The sequence below is a fragment of the Danio rerio genome, chromosome 3 (assembly GCF_049306965.1).
Source record: "Danio rerio strain Tuebingen ecotype United States chromosome 3, GRCz12tu, whole genome shotgun sequence".
Taxonomy (NCBI): domain Eukaryota; kingdom Metazoa; phylum Chordata; class Actinopteri; order Cypriniformes; family Danionidae; genus Danio; species Danio rerio.
Window position 1 is genome coordinate 54,108,591 of NC_133178.1, and position 21,382 is coordinate 54,129,972.

Sequence of the window (21,382 nt, forward strand, 5' to 3'; positions counted from 1 at the left end):
AGAAAATGAGATATATGAAAGAGGTTTAGGAGAAAAATCATGCTGGGACTAGCATAAGGAGGCTGGGGGTGGACTGAACGGCTGCAATGCTTGACAGTCTGGACACATGCATGTTATGAGGTTGCTTAATGAAGCCGATCTGATCTGTCTGGAGAAGAGTGAGCAGTGGTTGCTGGGCTGTTATGACACCACACAGCAGTCTAATTAGGCAGACTACAATTCTGGAGGCTGCTCTTGAAATATTTACTCAGACTTCAGAGTAGAAGCTACCATGAGACCAATTGAGTCAAAATGATGAATTTCATGAACTCAGACACAGGGCATACTTTTCTTGGTTATTGCGCTAGCGACTGGAGGCAAATGTGTTTAGACAACTTTGCTTTGTTTTGTGCCAAAATAAGGTCTGTGATTTATTCGTTTGTGAAATATGTATAATGTTTTGTGAAATAATGTATAATGTTAAAAGACTAGCCTGGGTTAATCTTATAAAAAACATAGCAAAGATGAAACTTCTCAAAAGTATCATTGCAATTTATCTACAAAGGTAGGCTGTCAATTATCCTAAAAAAAAACTGAATTCTACATTCAAACTTAATCAATGAGTAATTTAGGTAGAGAATGATGGATGATTGATGGATATAATACTGGATGGAGGGATGGGTGTATTGATTGTTTTGATTAATAGATTGTATAGTTGGAGGGTTGGGGGTTGGATGGTTGAATGGATGAATAGGTGGATGGATAGATTGCATAAGTTGACGGATGGATCAACTAATTGTACTATGGATAGACTGATTGATAGATCTAAAGGATGGATGGATGGATGGATGGATGGATGGACAGTTAAAAGAATGGGTAGATGGATGGATGGATGGATGGATGGATGGATGGATGAATGGATGGATAATAGATTGATGGCCACCCTAGATTAATAAAGAGACTAAGCTGAAGGGAAGCGAATGGTTGAATGATATTGTCTGTTTTTACCTTATTTGGAAGAGTCATAAATATTAATAATGAGCTCTGCTATGATTGTTTGTTTTACAGTGGCACAAACAGCAAACAGATGTCTACTAGGTGTAAATGCAGGAGCTGGTTGTACTCTGGAATACAAGAATGCAAAATAATCGTCCTTCAGTTGTCAAGCAAAAAATTCGGTAGATTCATTGACAAATGCGTTAGTTTCAACTTGCACTAAGTGGTGGAGTTCCAGTTGTGTTTCCACGTAAGCCTGATACGGTAAGAAATACTTATTTTTAGAGCAGTACAACTCAAATTGTCCTGTTTTTCAAGGCCTAAAACAAAGGTGGGTTAAGGCGAATTGTTGGCACATTGCTATTTTGTGGAGCTGAAATAGACCGCGCCACTGACCAACTAAAAGCTGCTAAAAAAGTCCATCACAGAGTGCATTAGTTATGCACCTACACTCTCAGAAAAAAAGGTACAGTGAAGGTACAATTTTGTTCCTAGAGGGAACAAAATATAAAATTGTACCTTTAAAGGTCCCATATTGGTCCTTAGGGTACAATTTTGTACTCAAATGGGCTATAAAGGTACAAATGTCCAGATTTAGGTTTAAAAGGTACATTTTTGTACCTTTTAAAGCACATTTGGATACAAAATTGTACCGTAAAGGACCAATTTGGAACCTTTAAAGGTACAATTATATATTTTGTTTCCCTATAGGAACAAAATTGCACCCTCAGCTCATGATAAGATCAAGACACTATATAACACTAATTTAAATGCATTAATACTAAACATTAATACTAAAATACATAATTTATAAATATAATAAATAAATAAATAAATTGATTGAATTAAATATTTTAATAATTAAAATTTTTTCATGTATTTAAATAAAAAAAATCTCAAAATCGTTAATAATTTAATTTATAATTGAATGTAATTTTAATCATAAAAAACGTAAATACTGGTCTTTGCTAACTGTTTAAGACCCTATAGTATATGGGATGTAGAATAAGAAGAACCATGCAGAGTGACAGCATCTTCATACAGGTGGTGATGTTGCTGTCTCTTTAAGAATTTGGCTTGTTGAGACGTTATAGTAGTGTTTGTTACTGAGGCGGTCGGTCGAGTATGCTGGCTGTTTACAAAGAACTTCGCACGCTTTTCAAAGAAAAGTCTATTTTCGAGTCCACATTTTTCATGTAAGAATGTATTAAAGATGTATTTTCAGTCTCATTTTTACATGTGAAGCCGTGTTCTGTTGATTTTGTCTGACTCTCGGGTCTCGGCTTTCCCCCGCTTTAAGTACTCCGGGCTGGCTGGTGTACGTTGGCCTTTAGGATGGAGTTTGCTAAGATGTCTGCAGCTTATTAAAGAAGTTAATACAATATGATATCGAAGTCACCGAGGGACATAACTTTATATAAGGTGAGTATTATATGCTGTTAGTTTTCTCGGTGTAAAAGCTCCCTTTATCGCTTACGTTACGTATTCGCGCCTTATATCTTACGTAACTGCTTTATTAATAAGTGTTGCCACGGCGGAATATAATCGCAACCCAGATAGCAAAATACACTCGGGCCAGTTGCGGCTAGATTCTCGCCTGCCCGAGTCCGTCTGCTGTATCGTTAACGTTACTTTGGCCAGATGCGGCGGCAGAAGCGAGCCGACGCTGCCGTAACCGTGCACCGGAATCGGGCCGTGAGTAATGTGCGGTGTGGCCCGGAGCTGGCGCGACTAAAGTCTTCATATACCTTGATATAAAACCTTTTGTTATTAATACTGGAAATTTGTAATTATCGATAATGTTTTATATTTTGAGGCCATTTTCTAGCCACGGTTGACCGAGGAAATGTAATTGTAGACGGTTATACACCGCCATTTTGTGAAGCAAAATCACAATTTTGTCACCGGCAAAGCGACTGATTATGTAAACGTAAACGTGGCTAGTTACAAACGTGGCGTGTGTATGCTTGTACTTATCTTCGTTTCAGTGTCTAAGTTATATTAATGTTGAGGAGTGTCCACAAACTCTCATGTCCAGAATTGTTGGTGCTTTAATATCGTTTAACGTTATACTTATGTTAATGTAGAATAATTATTAACATACCACGTTGTATAAATCGACGTTTTAAATTATACTTTGTTCTTTAATGTAATAATTTGTCTTATCTGTTCTGAAGCTGGTAACTTACCTTGAGCTATTTTACCTATTTTATTAATATCTCAAAATAAATAAATAGTTATTGCTTTATCTTATTGCTTTCCAGAAGTTTATGAAGTTTCCAATTGTATTTCAGGACAAGATTGAACAACAGAATGCAGGCTAACAGCATCAGACCAATGAAGGCATGTCATATGAAAGCATGGCTCAGTTACAAGATGTAAGTATGTCTCATTATCTATACCATGGTTTTAATGGCTTACATACTATTTTAAATTTGTAGGTTTTTACTTACAAACAACAATAAATGTACACCCACGTGTTTAAAATTATTTTCTAGGTATTCATCGAAAGATAAGAGATCAACTGAAGAATGCTATGGATCTGACTCTAAGGTACTCTTTCTAAACTTTCTCCACTTGATTAATATTATTAAATTCTAGCTTTGTATGGATTCCTTCATATTTGTTTGTATGCCACATCTTATGTTCCAGGAATTGATTTTACAGCAGCACTTCTCATGTTGCCAGCCTTGTTAAGCGAGACACTTCAACATTTCGTTGTGCTCCGGTTCGTATGTTGTTTTCTGTTTAGTATATGCTGTGATAAATGCATTTTATAATTCTTGATATTCTTTATATTAGGATGACGCAGTGGGTAGTGCTGTCACCTTACAGCAAGAAGGTCGCTGGTTCGAGCCTCGGCTGGGTCAGTTGGCATTTGTGTGAGGAGTTTGCATATTCTTACAGTGTTCGTGAGGGTTTCCTCCAAGTGCTCCGGTTTCCCCACAAGTCCAAAGACATGCGCTATAGCTAAATTTGGTAAGCTTATTTGTCTGTAGTGTATAAATGTGTGTGTGAATAAGTGTGTCTGGATGTTTCATAATACTGGGTTGCAGCTAGAAGGGCATCTGCTGCATAAAACATATGCTGGATAAGTTGGTGGTTCATTCCACTGTGGCGACCCCAGATTAATAAAGGGACTAAGCCAAAAAGAAATTGAATGAATGAATGAAATTTATATTAGTCTTTTAATCTGTGATACTTTTTTTTTTAATCAGTGAATATTAATTATTTTACTTTCTATGCATGATGATTTTCTCTTCATCAGTGATAGAGTGACTGATATTAATGTAATTATTGCTTTGTCATTTACAGTGAACCATCTTCACCACATCCAACAGTTCAAGTACAGGAGGAGGCCACCGACTGGACAACTGTGTTAACAAGACGAGTCACGGCAGTCTTCAGAGTTGATGGGATTGTGATTGGCCGGGCTAATGATGTGGACGAAAATACATTTTTGACATATCCATCTTATTAGAAGAACACCTTGATGTTTCTGCAGTGGAATGTTTTGAATGAACGGTGGACGGTGACAAGCCTGGATCTACTCCAGTTACCAAAGTGATCAACCTTGTTTTTTGTTTCTCTACATGCTCTTGGGATAATCACAATCATAAAGTTAATCCAGCACACTGCTCTCATTCATGCATAAAGCAAAATTTTAAATAACTTGTGGTCCTAATGACTATCAAAGAACATTTTCCAGTTATGAGTGCTTTACATGTCATGTTTATCAAAAGCATAAACACATATTGTGTTACAACTAATTACAACTCCACTTGAGGATGATGAGGAGTAATCTACTGATGTTGAGGAAGAGGCTACTGATGTTTTTGGTTTTCTGCACTGTTGAAGCAATTTATAGAGAAAAATTGCCTTCATTCTGAAATACAGAGAAAATTTTGATGACAAATTATTTATTATGACTGAGTATTCTGACTAAAGACAAATACTTTGGACTTTATAAAGTGAAGTACTTGATGTAGCCTGTGTAATGTGTTTATAAATCTTAAACAGTATTCTTGTGGTCTTTGTATTAAGGGTAGATTATATACTGTACAGTGAGTGAACAGTTTTTATTTGTTATCTAAATTGTTCTTTTTACTGTTTTACATGTCTGCTTTATACTTGCTGTGTAATTTTATTCCTTAACACATTCAGTTGTGAGTTGTAATGAAATATTTCTACATTAATAAATAAAAATGGACATCTGCGAACCAAAATATTTAATTTATTTATTTATTTGTGCATGCAGTTACCAAAGGATCAAAATGCCTGGGTCAGTACCCTGAAAATGCTATATAATATAAAAAGGTACATTTTTGTACCTTCGGTGGGGGTACAAAATTGTCCCTTAAAGGGTACAAATGTAGAAGGTACAATTTTGTACCTTCAAAAAGAGGTACAAATTTGTACCCTTAAGGGTACCACCCCAGTGACGGGCCATTTGTACCCTAAAAGGTACAATTTTGTACCTTTTTTTCTGAGAGTGTATGTGGGTCCAAACGCATACACATTGCTTAATACACACAATATGTACATCAATACACAAATCTTTTTACAAATGAAAAAAAATAATTTTCATATTTACTTATGTAGGATTTCCATACATAAATAGAATTGGAAGTTAAGGGGGCAAAACCAGCAACAAACATAGTGAAAGGATAGTCCATTTGAACCAGTGGCGCAAAAAGGGGGTATGCAGTATATGCGGCGCATAGGGGTGCCACACATGGGGGGCACCATTGTGTCAAAACTGTTTTTGAAATTATCCTTAGTAAAACTTTCAAATAATAAAAATAAACAAATATTTTTGGTTACAAATGTTTATGCTGCATTTTAAATGAATATAATACTGTATTTTATTTAAAAAATAATAATAAATTATATACCACCCCTCCCTGTTCGTTGACCATTTGACTGAGGCTTTGCTCAGTTACAGTCACGTGTTTAAAATGAAGAGAAAAGTGAAGAGACTTGAAGCGCAAAATAGAAAATGGAAAAAAAGAACAAACAATGCCTTAAAATTAAAACTGGCATGACATACTGAATAATGAGAAATTGGTAAGCTTAACCCACACTATTGTTACCATACTTTTAATCAACTTCTAATATTTTTGAGAGTGATAGGCTGCCATATCATTATTCATTCCTTATCGCCACCCAGTCACTGCATGGGCTTTGGACTGCGTCAGAACTCGCATACTTGCATCCTGTATAGTATGTAAAAAAACAGTAAAATTCTATGGGCTAAAAGCTGGCGTAAAGTTAGCTTTATGGTAAACATTTGATAGTCGTAAATGTATGGACCGTCAGCTTCAAAAGATAACATTTGTATTCACTGCATTTAAATATTGATTAAAGTTTCTATATTTACTTATTGAAGAGCAGCAAATGAATCCCCGTTTGATCGACTGTTTTGTTTGATTACAGGTGTTATTTTAGGAATGCAATAAAAACATTTTGTTTATGCTCATTTAAAATAAAATTAGTTGGTGTTTAAAATAAAACACGTTTAAGTATTAAGTGTATTTATCTGTTCACACACCCGAATCTCAAAAGTATCTGCTTTCTTTCATCTTTATCACTATGGAACGCTTCCATCAATTAGCACTGTTATTCATAAGGGCGGTAATCGACATAAAGCTTTGCTGGAAAGGGCGTGAATGCGGCCGTTTTTATATTAATTTCAACTTGCTGTCAATCCAAAATAATGCAAAACACAATTGTCTTAAACAGTTCTTGCAATTATATCATATATATTACATTTGAGATCGCCTCTTTGTAGCTGCTACTTTCACTTTTGATAGAAACATTACAAATGCGGGAAAAATACAGAGGAGCAGACAGAATGGTAAAATATTGTAAAACAATAACATACAGTCACCCAGCCAAGTGTAAAGTAAAGTTCATGTAGATGTAAAAGTTTTAACTAAATAAACTGTCAAATCATACTTACAGTTGAGCTCAAAAGTTATAAGAATAATCAGAAAAAATGTTCTTTATATATTATTATCTATTATTAATTAAAGAATTAATTATTTTGCCAAAATAAGAGGGATCACACAAAATGTATGTTTATAAGTACAGACCTGAATATTAGGGCCAGAAAGAATCTGCGAACATTTTTTGCTATGTCTGCTGACAATGTTTTATTTTATTTTTTTATTTATGTGGAATGATTTTAGGATTATTATAACAAAAAACTTATATATAAGTTTATTTTATATATATATATATATATATATATATATATATATATATATATATATATATATATATATATATATATATATATATATATATATATGAAATAAATAATATATAATTTTAAAATTATATTTAATTCTTACAATGCAAATCAAACTAGATCCGCTTATTTGGTAAACAAAGCAAGTCTCTCATATAACATATACTAAAAGGCAGAAAATACTACTATACCAACTCTATTGTAAATAAATCATATGAACATTTTAATATTACTATTATTATATTACAATTATATTAGTAAAATAAATTTAAAAACTGAGTAAATATAAATTTACACACATTTACACATTAGACTCAATAATGGGCTAAAAATCTGTGGAAATTTGCAGATTTCTGCACGCACAGATTCTGTGTGGGTCTACTGAAAATATTTCAGAGAAAATAGAAAATAATATTTGGATTTAAAAATTCCCCCATGTAAATTTTATATACTTGATTATAACGATTCTTAAACCTGTTAAATATCACATATAAACAAATAGTCAGAATAATCCTTTTTTTTTTTTTTTTTTTGCAATTGAGATGTTTATTAATCCTTTAATCAAGATCCATTTTTATACCATATAGATGTTTTTATAAATGTATTGTGTATCATATTAATTCATCAGGCCTTTTGGTAACTATTGTTGCTCAAAACTATTTCAATTTAGTTCCAAAAAGTGTACCAATAACATTTTGATATCTTTTTATATATTAATTTTATTTCACTTTGTGAGAGGTGTAATAGCAGTTTCAGTCAATTGTTCATTCAAAGACAGACCTTAAACCTCTCACAGTATGCATGTGAGAAGTGATTGCATTTTAAAGTTCTTTTGTTCTTTAGAACTCCCAGATCTATCAATTTGTTTTGACAAATGTACATAAAGTACAAAAGCAAGTTATGTCATGGTGTTATAAGCATTTAGCAAGGAAAATATTATTTTTATATTTTCACATTATTTTTTTATCTGTCTGTCGCTAGTTGTGCAGCTACTTTTGCAGTTTGGTTCAAATGAAGGTGCTTTTGTTTACCTGCGGAGGATGTTTTAAGAATGCTTCAATAACTACTACATTTTTCTCTATCAAGGTCAAGGACCATTTGTATTCTCGTCTGATCTCTTTAAAGTCTCAAATTTTCAACAACACTTTTAAAGCCACATGAAATTGTTGGATTGAAATGAAGCCACATCTGTAACACAAACTGTTGATTTGTTTTCTTCACAGTTCAGCGGTGGGCGTGGGTTTCTATGGAAACAGCGAAACCAACGATGGAGTCTACCAGTTGACTTACTCCATTTACAATGCCAATCACACACTGGGTGGCATCGGCAGTATGGTAAGAGTTTCGCTTGCTTCGCCTGTCACTCACCATGCCGTCTCATTTTTATTGGAATAGCCTGAGGAATATTGTGATTAAAACCCAAATCAGAAGCTTTGCCTGTTATATGCTGCATGCAGGAAAAAAAACTAAGAGCTGAAGCCTCAGGGGCTTTTTCAATTCTGCTGCTGGAATATGACTGTATCATGTGATGAGTGACACGCACGCACATACATATATGCAGGAGTGCCACGCTTCTGCCAGGGAGTTGGAGTCATAGTGTCTTTCTTCATTTTAGATTCCAGTTTTTTGAGAAGTCTTGAGTTGGAGACTCTCTCTGGAGATGCAAACACATCCAGCTGGTGTTTATATTCATGTGTGTAAGGAAGCGAAAGCAGAACGCGCACAGACAAGATTGGGATTATCTGTTCATCTGCATTAAAGAGGATTAAAAATCTGTCTGTACATCCACTCGTGCATCCGCATCCCACTGATTAACTGAAAACGTTTGCAAAGGTCCTGCTGGTCACGTTTTATTTCATTTAATTTTCATTTAATACTGGTAGCTCAATGATTTATATATAAAAGGGGGAAAAACAACCCACATGCTATAGCATGCTGACCTTCTATTATGCAGTAGCGCTGGCTCATTTATTGATTGTTCTCCGAATATGTTCATGACCTAAAGTAAGCAACATTATGAGTGTTTAAATGATTTGATTGCACTTTAAATTATGTGAACCAGAAGTAAATGGTAGATTTGTTTTGCAATCTTTAATGACTTCAATATGAGGCCAGATTTAAGGGGTTTTCAGGGGTTAAAGGGATAAAGCTCTAATACAGCTTTAGATTATAATTTTCCACATACATTAGAATGCTTCCAGTTTATTTATATATTTGTTTTTTGAGCAAATATGAGACTACCATATGAAGTAATGGCACAAAAAGCGATTAGTTGACTTTGCTTCAGAAAAGTTAGAGTAAAACCATTGACTTAAAAGTAAGTATATTGTGTAAGTATATTATATATATATATATATATATATATATATATATATATATATATATATATATATATATATATATATATATATATATATATATGTGGTATTATTTTGAATATTAACTTGTATATATGTATATATGTATATATGTATATGTATATATATATATATATATATATATATATATATATATATATATATATATATATATATATATATATGTATATATATATATATATATATATATATATTGCACCAAAATATATTGCGATACACAGTATTATTGTTATTTTAAACAGCCTCTATTTTGCATTATAAAGAGTCATATTTTTGTTTTGGGGGTCTCCAACAGCAGGCTGATTTGCATGCAAGGTCAAAAAACACTTTCTTTGTCTTATAATATGCATTTATTTATATCTAACTATCCCAACGGCTCCCATATGATTTGTTAAGCGATTCATTTGTTCCCAAACCCCTGCTTAGCTTAAGGCTAATCTGCTGTGATTGGTCCGATGACCCAGTCTGTTGCAATTGTGGCCAACTATTTGACTTCGAGACAAAGAGAAACGCCCACCATGGTTATGAAGTAGCACAGAGTATGTGAGAGTCCAATGCAGGAATGCAATAAAGCATTAAACAGAAGCATATTACTCTACTCTTAAACCTAACCCCAAGTGATGATAATGACGATGACACATTCAGTATTAATCCACACAGTGGAAAAAGTTTAAATATTTAGAAAATTGGCCGCGCCACCTTTGTGAGGAAAAGCTAATGGTGGCCATAGCAACAGCAAATGGCAGAAGATGAATTCAGAAACGCATTTAAATCGCCAAAGGTAAAAGCACATGTCTGGTTTTTAACGGGGTTTTGGATGTAATATGTGAATTGCTTCAAAGATTCACCCCGAGAGATACAGTACAAGCACTGAAGTTACAACACACTATTAAATACATATTTTGCAAACTAAAGAAAATGAGGCAACCCTTACTTTACATGTTATGATCTGGTGGAAACTGATCCATATAAACTGTAACAGTTACTGACCTGTCAAAGTCTGACAAAGTCCCATACATATTAGTCTCTGCTGCTCCTTCCTTTAATAGCAGTCAGCTGATGAATCCAGCATTGCAGCATAGGTTATTGTATCAAAAATCTGAAAAATGACAGGAACAAACACAGCACTAGGTTCGCTATACTTGTGGTTTTGTTGTGAAAATTTACTTTAACCCTTTATTCCCTGCAGCCAAACCTCCATCTGACAGTGACTGTCATCTTCGTGTTATAATCAATCTCGTTATCCCCTGCGCTCCTCTAGTATATAAAGGGAGGAGCGCAAATAACATTTTTTTACTGAAACCGGAACTTCATGTTTGGTGATGTACCGTATCGACGTTGATGCGTTCAAGCAAAAGATTTTATCCTAACACACTTATTTTATTTGACTGTGAGTTGACTGTTGAGTTAAATAATCAGTAGTTTTAAACATGGTGCACTTTCAGATTTAAATCACAGCTGGATATTTTCATCCACTTAGAGCCGTGTTACGCACTGCATAGAAGGTCATTTTCAAAAACCCATAATAGGTGCTCTTTAAGACCATTTCATGTCCCTTATTATATGCCTGAACGACAATATAATATCATCACAAAGCAAGTGCACTCTTCCGTAATTTGTCATTCTTAAGAATATTTAATTTAATTATAATTATTTTAACAAATTAATAATTAGTCATTAAAAGCAGAATGCGGGCAACGCAGTGGCGCAATAGGTAGTGCTGTCGCCTCACTGCAAGAAGGTCGCTGGATCATTGGTTCGTGTCTCAGCTAGGTCAATTGGCGTTTCTGTGTGGAGTTTGCATGTTCTCCCTGCGTTCACACGGGTTTCCGGGTGCTCCGGTTTCCCGCCCAGTCCAAAGACATGCGGTACAAGTGAATTGGGTAGGCTAACCGTAGTGTATGAAAGTGTGTGTGAATGAGTTTGTGTGGATGGAAGTTTCCCAGAGATGGGTTGCGGCTGTAAGGGCATCTGCTGCGTAAAAACGTGCTGGATAAGTTGGTGGTTCATTCTGCTGTGGTGACCCCGGATTAATAAAGGGACTAAGCTGAAAAGAAAAAGAATGAATGAATAATAGAAGCAGAATGTGAAAAGGCATATCCTAAATACATAATAATAAATAATAAATGTTAACAAAAAAGTACCAGAGGCTGCGATATCTGCTAACAGATCTATTTTCACTTGTCAAAAACCCACATAAAAATATACTAGTAAAAATACTATACTTTTTTTTAATCTTAAAGACATGGACACCTCCAAAAGAGATAGACATGCTGCACCTTCACCTAAAATGTTGCTACAATTGGTATGTATAGGCGATGTATATTGCATCACCAAAAGTGATTGAGATCATGTTCATGTGTTGTGCGATAAGTCTATATATTGATTATTGTGACAAGCCTAGTAACTAATTACTTTTAACAGTGCAGAAGCACTTATTGCTATGTTAAAAAGTTCAGTGTTAATTATTATTTTAAAACTTTGCCCTTTGTAACCATTCCTATTAACCGTTTTATCTTTTAATCATTTTATAATATAATAAAATTTAGTATGATGACTTGAAGTGCAATCTAAAATTTTCCCCTAAATGAGCTTTTTTTTTTTTTTAAGTTATTTCACTTGAAAGGCAATGAAAAAAACCCAGTCATTGTCATTAAAGTCAATTAACTGAACTTGAAAATGCTCATATAACTCACCTTTTTCTTCTCGTACCAGTGGGTGTGGCCATTTTAAGCTTTTTGGCTCTAGACTTCTGGTCTCATTCGCTTCCATTTATTATTAGATGTTAAAAACAGCTTGTTATGCTGCTTCATGTTGCAAAATTATATTTTCTTAATATAATATTGTGCTTTGACTTTATAGTCATGTAAACACTTGTTTGTTCAGCAAGTAGTAAAAGCGTTTTAATGCCATTTATTATTTCCTTACCGTACGTTCACACCAAAAGCGGCGAGAGCATCCAAGGTCGCTCTGGCCGCCCTGGCGACAACGCTGTCTGCCTTTGGCTCCGGCGGCGAGAGCGTCAAAACTCGCTACATTGATCTCGTACTTAAAGGAGCCGTTGCAGCATATCAGTTACATTCCTGCATAAGGCATGTTTTTATCGTGAAAATGTTGCGCACTTCTTATCAAATTCATAAAACAGTGGAAGATCAAGTTGCATGTGGTGTGGCTTTGCTCTATTTATCCAATATGTGTCCATATGTCTGATATATCCTGAAGCAGCTATACTGTTTTGTACTGTCACATCGCGTGAGATTCCCTCTTTTTTAAGATAAATTTATATAACATTAATGAACATCAGTAACTTATTTAATGTATGTTCCTGTAAGAAAACATTGTAAATAATTGGAAATCCAGCGACCGCAATAATCAAACCCTTGGGAACAACTGTGGTCGGAACCAAAGTTCACAGGTCTGTGTTCCCTGAACTGTTATCAAGCGGTGGACGTCTTCATTCTGATTGCTTGCCGCCGAACCGCGTCATAGCTCATTACCATAAAGTTGACTTCATTTCAACTCTCCTCGACGCTCACGCCGGCGAAGACGCGCCGCGCTGCTCCTCGCCGCTTATCGTCGCCTATCGCCGCCGGCTCTCATTGAAAATTAATGACTTCCGGCTACTTTGACGCTCTCGCCGCTTTCGGTGTGAACGTACGGTTAGGCGACTAAATCGGAAGTTCTAAAACAATCGCAAAACTGAGTGCACTTCTGCATAGTAAAAAGAGGTAAAAAAAAAATTATACTGTGTGTTAAGAAACGGTATTTTTTTTTTATTCTATTCAAATCAGTTTATCTTTATTTCAATACCGCTTTTACAATGTAGATTGTGTCAAATCAGCTTAACATAGAAGTTCAGTTCAGTGTGGTTTAATTTTCACTACTGAAAGTCTAAACACTGAAAAGAAAATTCATCGATGCGCAGCTCCACAAGTCCCCACCCCTCGCTAAAAAAAAAACATAAATAATAAAGGTTTTGATAAATTTATGGCTAAACATTGCAGTGACAAATCATAAGTGTTTTCAAATATAGCTCCTATTTAATATAAAACCAGTTTAACATTGCAGATGCTGCGATGTGACTATTGCGGATGCGCATATTGAGATTTCACTGCTGAAACGATATTTATTGTGCAGTTTAATTTTTACATAAAAAATACACTGAATGATGATGAAATGTTATTGAATATTTACTTTAACACTGGATTTTAACAACAATTATTTTAAACATTAAAGTAGACATTTTTTATAAATGCTTTCTATTTTTATAAAATCATGTTTATATTTTAGTCAATACCAAATAGCTTATACTAAAAATAACAAAAACTCTCACCTTAATTTTTGTTGTTTCTTTGTATATATATTTTTTAATAATTAGATAAGAAACTATGCATTTGCTTGAAAAATGTGATTTAACTAGTTTTAATTAATTAGTTTAAATCTATTACTGTAATTTATTGAGTAGGAAATGACTCTTTCCTTTCATGTTCGTATTTCTGAATGCTACCATGGTCGCAATCTTTGCCCCCAAAAAATGTATTGGCTTTTCCTTTTGCAATTTACAGCAGTTGAATTTAAAACACCCTTCAAACAGCGTTTCCAGCATCATATCTTGTATGGAAGGGCTTTTTACTTTTACACATGGCAGGTTTACCATGGTAAACAGAGAATTCGGTTGGCTTGCCGGCAGAACATTTCTCCTCAACCTGTCTTGATGTTCATTACCTGCTGGCAGTGTGATGACAACCTCTGTTCTTCTTATACTCTGCTTCACAGAGCTTCCTTCCATCACAGTTTCCGCCCGAGTGTATTTGCCTCGCTGGTCCATAACGCATTGCTTCATGGTTGAGCAATCATATCTAAATGAGCTGTCTAGCACAGACTTTCTCTGTTTGCTGTAACTAAAACAACATTCAGAATGCGAGAACAACAAACAGCCACTGGCTCCGCTAAAACGGCATAAATCCAATTTCAGCTCTCGTGGAAAAAGTCTCTTTTCAAATTGAAAGGCGAAGAGGACCGCGTCTGAAGGCCAAGCTTGATTGCACAACTGAATTCATGAATGTTGAAGTGATTGGGAGAGTGAGGAGGGAGTTTTCCGAGCTGCCAAGCTCTTTAAACAGCTCCTGCCAGTGGTTGCGTGCCAGAAAAAAAATAGCAGTCACAACTGTGAGTAAATGTCTGTGGTGATTGCCATTTCATGCAGTGTCCACAACTTCCCAAAGGCTGGAGATCTAATGCTAGAATGCTTAATCTTCGTCAATCTTCATGATGTTTCAGCCATCTTGAAATCATGAGGTCTAGAAGTATAACTCCAAAGAGCTATGCATTTCATTCAAGAAAGTGGAATAGGTGATTATTGCAGAGAAAAAAAGAGGTTTCACCATAGACTGTATAAAAATATGAATGCAGATTCTCTGATGTGGTGACATGGTAGCTCAGTGGTTAGCACTGTCACCTCGCTGCAAGAAGGATGCTGGCTTAAGTCCCAGCTGGGCCAGTTGGCATTTCTATGTGGTTTGCATGTGCTCCTGGTGTTGGCGTAGGTTTCCTCCAGGTGCTCCGGTTTCCCCAGTCCAAAGACATGCACTATAGATGAATTGAATAAACTAAATTGGCCATTGTGTATGTGTGTGAATAAGTGTGTATGGATGCTTTTCTGACCTGAGTTACAGCTGGAAGGGCATCCTGGAAGGGCATCATCATAGCGACCTCTGATAAATAAAGGGACTAAGCTAAAGGTAAATTAACGAATGAATGAATGAGTGTGACTAGGGATGTCCCTGTCTTTTTTTTTTTTTTTTTTTACCAATACCCGATCCGATACTTCTATAATACATAAAAAAAGAATAAAGAAGAGCAAAGAAACAGATCCAGGATCTTTAGTATTTTTTATTTTAATTCACCTTATTTTAACGTTCAACAACTCTGTTAACAAATAGAGCACCTCAATGAGGTAGCTTGAACAATCAAGTAAAAACGTAAAGTTTTTCACTTTTGGACTTTAGTGCAACAGTAACTAATTAAAAAAAAAAAAAATCTAAGATAAAAACAAAGAGCACCTTAACCTAAAATACCTGGCAGGCAACCTTAAGTTTACATATTTTACAGTTTGCTATGGCAATGTTGTCATCATTAACTTTATAACATGCATATATTCGAGTCCTGATTGGAAGGTAATGTCCGATTCTGATAGAGTCTGAAACCGTGTGATTGGACCCGATTTCTGATCATGCCATCGAATCTGGACATCCCTAGCTGTGACATCATCCATAGTTTTCTGAAAATTGTTTGATGCTAGAAGGCATAAAGCTTCGACCTGAACTTAACTAGAATTATTTATATATATATATATTTTTTTTTTTTTTTCTAAAATCCATTAAATTGTGTTTTATTAATGTCTACCCTTACCCTAAACATAAACCTACCCCTCACAGTAATGTAAAAATAGTCATTGTTAGTGTACGTCATGGCTGCACAATACTGGAAAAATATGCAATATTGTTTGTGTTAAATAAAATTTCCTTGGAAAAATGCTATTTGTATTAGCTATGTTTTTTTAAAATCATTTACATTTACATTTACATTTAGTCATTTAGCAGACGCTTTTATCCAAAGCGACTTATAAATGAGGACAAGGAAGCAATTTACACAACCAAGAGCAACAATGAATAAGTGCTATAGGCAAGTTTCAGGTCTGTAAAGTCTAAGAAGGGAAGTATTAGTAGTATTAGTTTTTTTTTTTTTTTTTTTTTTTTTTTTTTTTTTTTTTGTACAGTTAGTGTGATATTCAAAGAGGCAATTGCAGATTAGGAAGTGAAGTGGAGACTAAATAGTTGAGTTTTTAGTCGTTTCTTTAAAGTAGCGAGTGACTCTGCTGTTCTGATGCAGTTAGGGAGTTCATTCCACCAACTGGGCAGAATTTATTTATGCATTGGTATTAAAATAAACAGGTCAAAAATATATATTCAGATCTAATTTAGATTGAAAACTGTGTCAAGGTGCAAGCATTTAGGCCTATTCTCTATTATTTATTTTTTTAACCCTTTCTCTTACTTATGGCCCTTGAAATAGAGTGTGAAGTGGAAGGGCTTTAAAATGTACTCCTAAGAGATGGGACAGAACTGCAACACCTGCATACCTCATCATATGTCATCGCAATCTCTTGCTTCTTATGAGATCGACAATCATGACTGCTGTAGTTCTTTCAGTTGTGTTATTTTTTGGGTTTTATCTTCAGAAAATCACAGAAGGCAATGGTATCATGTTATCATGAAGGTATAATGTGCCATTAAGCTCGTAACTGTACTGTGCATTTACACCCCGGCCATATTCATCTATGTAAACAAAAACAACATTAACATTACAGCAGACACTGTAAAAAAAGGTCATTCCAAGGTAAAACACAAACATGGTTATGAATATATTAAAACATCTGCTTGTTTGTTGTAAAAATTCATAATTATCACAAAAAAATACCTGTTCTAAGAAATTTTCTCACCATTTAGTTTCGAGGGGTACCCTTCCCCTTAACCCAACACCTTCAATCCAAAGAGAATTGGGACATTTCTACTCCTCATGTGAACGCACAAAATGAGCGGTAGGAGAGGGGAAGGGCTAAGGGGTACAACAGGGATTTGCCCATTGTCTTTAAAACGCTATGAGTGAAAACCTCAGCAAGATATTCTGTCTCTTATTTGCTGTTTTATAAGTTTTCAGCTCTGGCTTAACTTTGAGCCACTCCTGCAAATAGCAGAACAGCAATTACTGGGGAGGTAGGGATAAAGATAGTAAGGCCCCATCTTATTGGTCAAATTTAGATAAACATCCAATGCATAAAGTAAATGTAATTTATTATCTGTGATATTGCATACTGTCATTACACTGCACAGTGTAATAAAAATGCTTCTGTATTGATGTGTGCATACCCAAGCATCCCTTCTAGACTTATATTGGACTAGAAAATAGCACATTTTCATTTTCAATCAGCCTTAGTACAAGTTTATGGATGTTTCCCAGCAAAAAGTATACTGGTATATACTGGATAAGTTGGTGGTTCATTCCGCTGTGGCAACCCCTTATTAATAAAGGGACTAAGCCGAAAGGTAAAATGAATGAATGAATGAATGAATGAATGAATGAATGAATGAATGAATGAGTTATAAAAATATTCACCTACTCACAGTTGTCACGAAGTGTGATATTAGCTAAATAGACCAAAAAGACCAATAAGTCTATGGGATTGACTTTTTTTGGAGCCAGATTCAAGTGGCCAGTCAATGAATTGCAGTTTCAGTCATTTCCATATTGGCTTCATGAGGGAGATTAGGAGGTTACTGCATGACTCCCTCCAGAAATTAGCCTTAATAACAAATTAAAGAAGATGACAGTCAGGAAGGCTTCAGAGAATTTTAGTCTTAATACATGCAAGCTTTTATTGATGAACTGTACTGGTCAGATATATTAAATTATTTGTTTTATATTAGACAGTGCGCTATTAGGCCATTCTAGTGCAGCATATTCTGCCTAAATAAGATATCTAACTGATGACATATTAATAGTGTAGTCATGTAAAAGAGAGAAGTAAAACTTTTATTATTAGCAGATGCTTGTCTTGATTGTTCGGTTTCTAAGTGATTTCATGCCCACTTTTCTCCCTTTCCCATTTTGCATCATTCAGTTTTACAGTCCTTAGAGGAAGACTGCTACCTGGATAGATTTTGTATGTCTCTAGTGCTCAAAGCAATAAGTTCAAAATATTTCATGGTCATAATTCTGCACATAGGCAGCCAGATAGCAGAAATATTTCAGTGGTGACCTGACAAAATCCTTCTGAAAGCATTGATTCTCCTTCAGCTACAGCGGATCTGTCAGAAAACATTGATTGGAGACTGAGGAAGCTGACTTTAAACTTTGTTTATTACTTTCTGGACAAGTTTTGAGCCTATTACACTTGGAAACCACCTGAACATTAAAAATAGATTGCCAGCCAAAAGAAATCTTCTTCCTTGCTGCTCATTCTTTACACGGTAAATCATGAATGGGCTGCTTCGGTCCAGTGTTATGAAGAGTTCAGCTTCATCCCTAATCAAACCTGAAAAATATAACCTAAAGCCCCAGTCCGAGTGTAATTGTTTCTCAGTGGGGTGTAGGGGATTTTTACTATTTACAGAAGAGAGTTGGTGATTTTATTACTGTCCGAATCAACAATGTCTGTGTTTTTTACTAAGCTCCCATGTTATAAACCCAAACCAGATTACTGTACCTACTGTTTTTTTGACAGACTCCAATGTCATTTGGTGATTTAATTACTGTCCAAATTTACTGCATTGAGATTCTAAAAAGATCACTTCAAAAGGCCAATTGTAAATCCATTAGAAATCGACACTTAAGACCTATTCTTAAGCAATTATTTATCATGTGGACATCTGTAAAAGAAGACTTTTTATAGCTCTACAGTAAGTAAACAAAGATACATTTGTGGTGGATGTCTGAGTTTGTAATCCTATGACCCCAGAATGATCCCATGATCATTCACATGCTCAGTCAGATAATAGTATTTATATTTTAGGATCTTTAAATCTAGGTCATGTGATTCACTGACCTGCAGTGTTTTGCTCTAACCCTTAAAACCAGAGGTCAGTACTATCTCATGGATGTTGCAACCTGCAAGAATGCAAATAGATTTTAAATGCAATACCCTTTATCGCAGGGGTGACAGAATTTTCAAATTTAGAAATAGAAAACATTACTTTGATTGCAGTATAACTTTTTTAATTAGAACTTATATCAATAAAAACATAAAAAATTACATTTATAACACAGTGGAGTTCAATGAAGAATACACTAGTCAAGCAGAATCTCCCTTTGCCTTGATTCGCTCACCACTATGTAGCTGGGGATTTTTCGTTTATAGACCTCCTCTTGTGAAACAATTATTGCCCAAATAGGATTACTAGAAAGGTACATGCAGGTGTGACTGATGTGTTACAATTTTACACAATGATATGTTTGGTTCTGTTGACCCTAGATAGCATTCGAATCCCATACTACTCGAATACACACTGCATTTGAATTTAAAGCAACATTGTGAGAAGTATGTTTTGTATCGTACGTATGTGGAGAGTATGAATGGAATTCGGACAGACGTTGTCAGTATCACATGACCTTCTTGCATCAGTTGTATCATTTCACTGCCATTCATACATCCTCTTTGTGGCCTCATGGGATAGCAAAGTGGCCATTGGATGCACACTTTAGAATCTTGACTAGAGTATTAGGTCATCAGGGCACTACTTTGCTCGCATACTGTTTTCCACTGTTGTTTGCTTCAGGAATCATATAATCCCCTTTGCATGCCTCTGGCTCCCAGTGAGAATTAATGGTCATTCATTTCAGTGCTCCAAAGTGCCACTATTAGCCTGCTAATGATGATTAGCAATTGACATTGTTTTTGTTTGCAGGTGGGAAACTCATTGGGCAGTATGCAGGTTGGGCTGAAGGAGCATCTGGAGCGGTTGGATGAAATATTTTCTCCACGGGGAGACTACACTCAGACCCTGCGCTTCATGCAGCAGATGGCTGACAACGTTATACAGCAGCTGACAGCCATGCCAGACACAAGGAAAGTGCAAGTGGATTTGGCAGCTATTGCAGACAGGACTGCATTCATAGAGTACTACAGGTGAGATGCCTAGAGCTAGTGGAGTAAACATGGCTTATTTACTTCACTGTGTGCTCTTGCAGGGTTTTTCAACAACATGTCTTGTGCCTTATCAGAGGGGAAAGACGAGAGGGTTCCTGGTGGTGTAGATGTAGGTCAGAAATGTCAGTGTTCCAGGATAATCTTCTCCTTAGACGTGACTTTAGTCTTCAAACTTTCACTCTTTCACTTATATATGTGACTATGTTTTGTTTCTGATCTTTCTACTCCTCACTCTACTCTACAAGCATGTAATTTTTGGCCCTACTTAATGTGACCCATGTTTTCATTCTTCTTATATATTGACCTCTTTTTCAAAGTTCTTGCCCTACCCCTCAAACATATCCTATTTTTCACTTCCTGATGTCCTACTCCTAAAACTTTAGTTTTTAAGATTTCTTGAACTTTTACAAACATACCACTCTATTTATTTAGATTTTTTAAAATTATGTGTTGTTTCTTAAACATATGGTACTGATTTGCACTCCTCATTAGGCATGGAACATTAACCGTTTTCAAGTTATACCGCGGTTTCGAAAAGTCAATGTTTTAAAACCGTCAAAATTTTCTGCTATACCATTCGTAGGTATGTGTAAGATTTTGTATTTTTGTATTTTTTTTTTTTTTTTTTTTTTTTTAGGACAGCAGTATCTTCAGCAGAAAATATTTCCAAAGATGCTGTTTTAAATAGTAAAAAAAAAATCTGTTTTGAAATGAAAGAAGACATCAGAAGTCAATAATTCATTTAGCCTGACATGTTTAATGTTCCAAAATATTTTAAAGGTTTCTCAAAGTAAAATATACTGTGTTTAAAAGGGAAAACTGTTTTAGTTTTATACCCAGACATTTAAAAATAACATTTTAGAGCAGTAATCACAATACTGTAATACCATGCAACTGTGATTTTTATCCAAGGTTATCTTACTCTTCATACTGTAAATAGAAGACCCTGTTTCTCAAAGATCTTGCTGTACCAGTCAAGCTTGTGACCCTACTGATAAGGGCTGTATGATTAATTAAAATCGTATTGAAATCGTGATTTGGACATACGTGATTTCTAAATTGCATAACAGC

At 35.1% G+C, this 21,382-nt stretch overlaps 1 protein-coding gene and 1 long non-coding RNA gene across 2 annotated transcripts in view; both read left to right on the top strand.

Moving 5' to 3' along the window:
- ttyh2l (tweety homolog 2, like) overlaps nt 1–21,382 on the top strand; it is a 103,044-nt gene that overhangs the window by 44,144 nt on the left and 37,518 nt on the right. The window contains 2 exon segments of the mRNA NM_213256.1: nt 8,452–8,563; nt 20,070–20,290. Coding sequence (NP_998421.1) covers nt 8,452–8,563; nt 20,070–20,290 — 333 coding nt within the window.
- Nucleotides 2,066–5,201, top strand: LOC137489765 (uncharacterized). Its single transcript, XR_011009136.2, has 7 exons — nt 2,066–2,171; nt 2,276–2,397; nt 3,270–3,353; nt 3,474–3,528; nt 3,628–3,703; nt 3,778–3,954; nt 4,291–5,201. It is a non-coding gene; the product is annotated as an uncharacterized lncRNA (long non-coding RNA).